This window comes from Melopsittacus undulatus (assembly GCF_012275295.1).
Source record: "Melopsittacus undulatus isolate bMelUnd1 chromosome W unlocalized genomic scaffold, bMelUnd1.mat.Z SUPER_W_unloc_4, whole genome shotgun sequence".
NCBI classification, from domain to species: Eukaryota; Metazoa; Chordata; class Aves; order Psittaciformes; family Psittaculidae; genus Melopsittacus; species Melopsittacus undulatus.
Window position 1 is genome coordinate 107,746 of NW_022993946.1, and position 6,528 is coordinate 114,273.

The following is a 6,528-nucleotide window of genomic DNA, read 5'->3' on the forward strand; positions in this document are numbered from 1 at the left end:
AACACAGCAATGTTTTTAGTTGTTGATAAGTAGTTCTTACTCCTATCATGGACTTTCTCAGTCTCATGCTCTGCCATTGAGGAGAGGCATGGGAAGCTGGAAGGAAGCAGAGACAGGACACCTGACTCAAAGTAACCAAAGGGATATTCCATACCACAGCACATCATGCCCAGGATATAAACTCAGGGTAGATACACGGAAGGCTCAGATCAGTGCTCAGGTTGGTCTGGGTATCAGTCGGTGGGTGTGGGTGACGGGACAGAAATAATTCACTAAATGGATGCAAGTGTTATATCCCTGGTTGGGCTTAAGCTTTGGGAGCCATAAAGAGTTAGCAAAACAAAGCAGGCAGTTTGCAAGATAAAGCACGATGTGCAAGTCAAAACCAGACAAAACAATGTAAATATTTGTAACCCTTAATAGTGTTGTTGAATCAGGATGACAAGGAAGTAAGAGAGTGGAAAATTACTGCTTAGCACTTAGTAGACTATAAAAGGGATGCAAGAGGCGTAATAAAGGTCTTCAGATTTCACCAGAACTGGAGCCCATCTTTGATATGCCACAAATGGCACCCGAACAGGAGGAACTCGGGCTAAATTGATAGAGTCGGCAACCGGTGGTGTAGCTCAGCTGACCTCAGAGGAGTCCGGTGGGGGAGCACCAAAATCGTCCAGACACGAACCTATCACCTGGGAGAGGTGAGGAGGCTGGTGGGGGAGCATGGAAGAGGTCTGCACATAAATGATCACCTAGAAAAGTTGAGCAGCCAGGAACAGGACAATGGGGGTATATTACTAAGGAGGAAGCATCCATTTTATGGATGTTTTCAGTCCTTCTTAAGAAGGGAGCAACCTTTAAAGAGACAGATTAAAGGTTAATGTTGAGATGGTTGAAGACACGTTACCCAGAGATTGATGAGTCCACCGTATCTGAGGTCTCTTTGTGGGATGGTACAGGAGTTAAATTGTGGGGCAGAGCCACAAAAGGCAATGAGGCTGCGAAAAATTTGTTAGCCATTTGGAGAACTATTTTAGAAACGCTAAAGTAAAAAAATGAGACAGTGGAGCCCAGTGCCCCCCAACCCCCCAAACCTCTGCCATTAGCAGCCACGGCTGCAAAGACAGGATGGGGATGAAGACTACCATTCTACAGATTCTTAAGAAATATGGAATTGGAAGCATATGGGACAGCAGTTACAAACTGTACAATCAGATAACCATGATATTAATCCTGATTATTGAATTACTTGATGCATCGTTTTTGCTGCGTTGCATTCTCTTCAGCCGTGGGTAGCGGATGATAACCTTTCACAAAGTGACTCAATTACAGTACTCGCAGATCACTTGAAACCTGCAGGAGGAAATGTTTTAATTACACTTGATAATGCTGACATGACTGATACAAATAAAGCTCCAGAACACATTTATGAGGAGCCTGTACACATTCATCAGACTGCTGTTGCTGCTCTTGAGGTCCTAATGCCTGATGATTCTGATGTTGACCTGGATAGTCCTTTTGACCCAGGGCCTATTGATCCAGAAAAGGAGACTGTTTTATATCATAGAATCATAGAATAGTTAGGGTTGGAAAGGACCTTGTTGGGGGTCGAGCATGGGCGCTTTAACAGGCTTGCAGCAAGCTGTGAGAAAGTGAACCTCTGGCCCCAGGCTGGAAGAGGAAGCGTCAAGGTCAGCAAAACAGGAGCGCAATAACAAGATGCCAGAAGCATGATGTAACGCTAAGCTGAAGCGAAGGTGTGAAACCAATCAGGAGAGGCAAAGTGGAGCGTGTACCTCTCGCGGGCAAAGTGAAGCAGCCAATCAAGTAATGCGTGATTGCGTGTAAGACAGTATATTAAGAGCAGCCTTGTAATCAATAAACGGAGCATTTTGTGAATCTACATCGTATCGGTGTTTTCTCCCCTCCACCTGGCCGCGGCATTCTGGTGACCCCGACGTGATACCAGGAGAGAGAGAGACCGCGGACGAGAGAAGGTGGAGATCCCGGCTGCCCGAGAGAGGCAGGCTGTCCGAGAGAAGCAGGAAAGGAGCTCAAATTACGTGGCCACGGCTGACCGGTGAGTCAGGCAGACTGCGGTCTGGTTCGGGATGGGTTCCGCTGTATCAGCGATAGAAAAGGCTACGATAGAGGGATTGCTATGCGTAGCGAAGAAAACAGGGTACTCGATACCCCGACAGGAACTTGTGGACTTTTTGTTTTGGTGCCGGAAAAGGGGGTTGTTAGAAAATACGGCACAGTTATTTTCCAAAGATCTATGGCGTAAGATAGGAGAAGAATTGTGGGAGAGCGTTCAGACAGAGCATAAAGGGGCGAAGGAATTAACACGCACTTACCGCTCCATTAAGCTCATGATTGATCAAATGCATGCAGAGGCGGAAATCGCAGCTGCGTCGAAGGGTGCCTTGAGTGAGAGTACGAAAAACTCGGACTTGGGGGAAACGGACTTAATCGAGTGGGGCCCCATCCCTGATCCAGTGCCCCCCCGTACCTCCCCTGAAAAAACAAAAATTGCTGCACCAGTGCATAAGAAGGGGGAGTTTGATGACTTAATTATCCCCTGGGACCCCTCAGATGAGTTGCCCACGCAACCATCTGCACCCCCTGAGCCAGAACCTATGGAGGTACTGCCCGAAAATGTACCCTTGCCGTCTGACGAACTACAAAAAGAATCACCTTATGCTGAACTTGTGCAAGAACTAAGGCAACAGCGCCACCAAATGGCAAGGTTAATGATAGCTGTGAAAAATTTAGACAAGGATGGTGATACGGGTAAAAAGAAAGAAATGTATAAAAAAGCCATGGAGGCAATTAAAGAAGGAATCAAGAATATTGAAAGACAGTTGGACCAAAAGGAGAAATTAGACGCCGGGGGACGAGAAGGGATCAAGAGGGCAATTAGACAGGGAAAGCTAACGATTAAAGAAGGTCATGAAAAAATAAAACGCTTGTATGGAGCAGGGGAAGGATTAACAGAAAAAGAAAAAAGAGACTTACAGGATGATTTAGATGAAGGAATGTTAGAGGATGAGAGGGCAAAGGGGTATATCCCTAAAAGAGTAAACGAATATATCCCTACAGATCATTCTTTTGACATGGGGCGGAGATGGAAAGGAGTTATCACACAAGCTAATTTGAATGGGGAGGTTACTTTAGAACCATTAATATCTGCTCCAGTACGGGTTACACAGAATGGAGCAGAATGGACACCTTTAGACTGGAATTTGGTCTCAAAATTACAACAAAGTGTTATGGCCTACGGAGCCACTAATTCGGCTGTACGAAGACAGATGACAGCCTTTATGAAATACCAGGAGCTTGTTCCTGCCGATATTAGATTGCTTATGGAAACTCTCCTAGGGGCTACGGCTTTTACAATGTTTCTGGTAAAGTGGCAGGAACGCTTAGAGGTAAAACAACTAGAGTTTAAGGCTGAAGACTCCAACCTGCTTGAGATCAAGGCTGGAGATGCCAACCTGCTCAAGATTAAGACTGGAGACTCCAACCTACTAGAATTTAAGGCTGAAGATGCCAACCTACTACAGACAGCAACAGAGACAGAGGTTAATGAGGTGCTGAGGAGTACAAGCCCTGAGAAAAATGAAGCATTAGAAGCCCAGCAACAGATGTCCTTGTTTCAGAACAGTATCAGAGAGCAAAATGCACATTTGGAGATGCTGCGTGAGAAAGCACATGACCTGGAAGTACAGCTTGAGTCTTCTCAAAAGAATGCCAAAGATAAAGAAAATACATTTGCCCAAATGGAAGAGAATATAGAAGATACAATTCAACAGCTATGCGAAAGCACGGAAGAAAAAGAACAAGATGTTAAAAGTCTCCAAGATCTAGTGGCATCAGAAAGGTTGTCTGTATTACAATGTGCCCTTTCTGTCCGGGACTCAGAAATAAGAGAATTGAAAAATGAAATAGCTTTATGCAAAATGAAAGAACAACAACATGTTGAAGAACTGACAATCAGCCATGAGAAGGATATTTGCAGACAGTTGGAGAACTTGAGGGCTGAGCTGGAGAAGTGCCACAGAAGGGAAATTGCAGAAGCCAGGCAGGTATATGAAGAAGAAATGGTTTTGAAATATAAGAATGAACTTGAAGAGCTAAAAAGAGAGCTCTGTGCTCTGAATTCTGAAGAGCATGTTCAGACTTTGAATGGCATAATAATTGACTTAAATAAGAGTCTTCATGAGTCTGAAGTTAATAAAGAATCTTTGAGGAAGAGACTTGAGAACCAACAGGAAGACTTTGAGAGAGAAAAATCTGAAATTGAAACTAAATACAAGGGTTTGATTGATGGGCTTAAGTTGCAACTTTCTGATGCAGAAGAGCAGCTCAAGGAAGCTGAGCAATATAAACAAGTAAAACAGTCCTCGCGTGGAAAGATTCAGAAACTGAATTCTCTCATCAAGGAATTAAATGAGAAGCAACTTTATGAGGCTAAAGCCACTACAGATGTAAGGCAAAAGCCTGATGAAGACAATGTCTCCAATAAAAAGGTAATGACTTTGAGGGAAAACCAGATTTTACCAGAGATGAGAGCAGAATTTGATGCGATGTGGAATGAGCCACACCAGTTGACAGGTGAAGATGAGCTAGTTCATGAAGAACTAGAGTTCCAGTATGGCTTTGGAGTAGGCTCCTCAAGGGATCCATTAGCAGAAATCAAGAATTCAGAGGTCACAGAGAATAATGAAAACGGTGAAGGTGATGACTCTCTTAAAGTAATTGAGACAAAAATTGAGCAACAACAGGTTTATAGATATGACCCTGAATATCCAGTTATGGTTTTGGTTTATGGATCACAGCAATACAGATCTGCTATTATAGCGCAACAAATTGAAAAACACTTAGCGATCCTAGAATGGGTTTTCCCATCGTATCAGCCTTCTGCATCTGTTACCACGCTCCAGGATTATATTGGGTCCCTATTGTTAAAAGCCAAAGAACGTGTCAGGTTGGTGTTTGGTGTTGATCCTTCTGTATTTGTACTACCTTGGAAAACTACTGATTTAATCCAAGAATGGTCATTATGTTCTATGACCTTTGCTCTTGCAGTTAATGGGGTACAATTGTCAACACATTATCCCTCTCATCCGCTGTTTCAAACAACCTCTATTATAATGAGAGGGCCTATTGTGAAACAAAAACCTATATCAAATGCACTTACTGTATTCACTGATGCCAGTGGACGTACTGGGAAATATGGCTTCGCATGGCAAGACAATCAAAATTGGAAACTAAAGATATGGACTGACACAGGAAAATCAGTGCAAATCTTAGAACTACAAGCCATTGTTGAAACCTTAAATTGGTTTTCCTCACAAGCCTTAAATATTGTATCCGATTCAGCATATGCAGTCAGTGTAGTCAATCGTATTGACTGTGCAAAAATAGGTAAAATTGGAACATTGGAAATTGAAGAATTGGTAATTCGCCTAAAGGGTATAATTCAAGAACGTAAGGAGCCCATCTGGTGCTGCCACATGCGAAGTCATACCAACTTACCTGGTATCTTTTCCCAGGGTAATGCTGTAATTGACCGAGCGGTTGCAGGACCAGTCGTGCTACGGAACTTTGAAGCGGCTCGTCAGTCACATGAGTTTTTTCATCAATCCTCAAGAGGTCTACAGCAGGAATTTGGACTATCTAGGTCTCAGGCTCGAAATATTGTCGCAGCCTGCCCTGATTGCGCCCGTATTGCTCCATTACAACAACATGGAGTTAACCCGCGAGGCTTAGGCCCAAGAAAAGTGATGACCCACCTCGATGGGTCCCAGCTAAATGGGTAAAACCGTGGCTGGAAAAGAAGGGAGATTCTGAGGAAACGAGAGGACAGCAGACGGTGTCTTAATAAACTATTTGTGGAATCTAGCTAGGGAACTTTTGGAAGAAAACCGAAATGAAGATATTAGGTCTGGCAGCACCTGTGGTTCTGATGGAACAGGGAACTATGATGTCACATAACATGGATCATCGGCAAAACATGTGGGTAACATGGGTTAATGAGATAGGGCAGGATTCCTTTTGTTTATCTATAGCAACCCCATCTGATCCATTTCGAACATGTTTGATTGGAGTCCCTCCGGTATCTCACAAGACCTTTATAGATATGGCTGACCACTTCTTCCAACACAGGCTGGCCACCTGTGTTGGAACGAGTGTGCATTTTAGTCAGTATAAAAGCCCAAGCCTCACGTGATGTGAGGGAGGCAGAGCCTCTGTGGGGACGCCTGCTAAGGTTGAGCCTGCCACCTTGCACTGCGATGATGCTTCTTGGAGCTGGTTTCTTAATAGTCTTTACAAGATCCTTGTACCACGTCCTGTATGTGGGACTGTGCAGTGGGAGCAATGATTGTCCGGATTTTGTGTTTCAAATATTGTAGTTCTGTGGAGAGTGTATGTGGGATCCCATATATGCATATATGTGTGTTTGTGTGTGTGTGATGAGGGCAGACAGTGTTCTGTATATTTTTTGTTGTCAGGTTCATGTAAAAA

General features: G+C 43.8%; 1 protein-coding gene across 1 annotated transcript; it reads left to right on the forward strand.

Moving 5' to 3' along the window:
- The first annotated feature begins 2,155 nt into the window (after window positions 1–2,155).
- Window positions 2,156–5,987, forward strand: LOC117438280 (putative leucine-rich repeat-containing protein DDB_G0290503). The gene is made up of 2 exons (XM_034073812.1): window positions 2,156–2,906; window positions 3,048–5,987. The coding sequence occupies exons 1-2, from the start codon at window positions 2,370–2,372 to the stop codon at window positions 5,820–5,822; spliced, it is 3,312 nt and encodes a 1,103-aa protein (XP_033929703.1). The 5' UTR covers window positions 2,156–2,369; the 3' UTR covers window positions 5,823–5,987.
- The last annotated feature ends 541 nt before the right edge of the window (window positions 5,988–6,528 follow it).

Coding starts and splice junctions, on each gene's coding strand:
- LOC117438280 (XM_034073812.1), top strand. CDS start 2,370: ATGATTGATCAAATGCATGCAGAGGCGGAAATCGCAGCTGCGTCGAAG. Junction 2,907..3,047: donor CCGGGGGACGAGAAGGGATC/AAGAGGGCAATT, acceptor ATGTTAGAGGAT/GAGAGGGCAAAGGGGTATAT.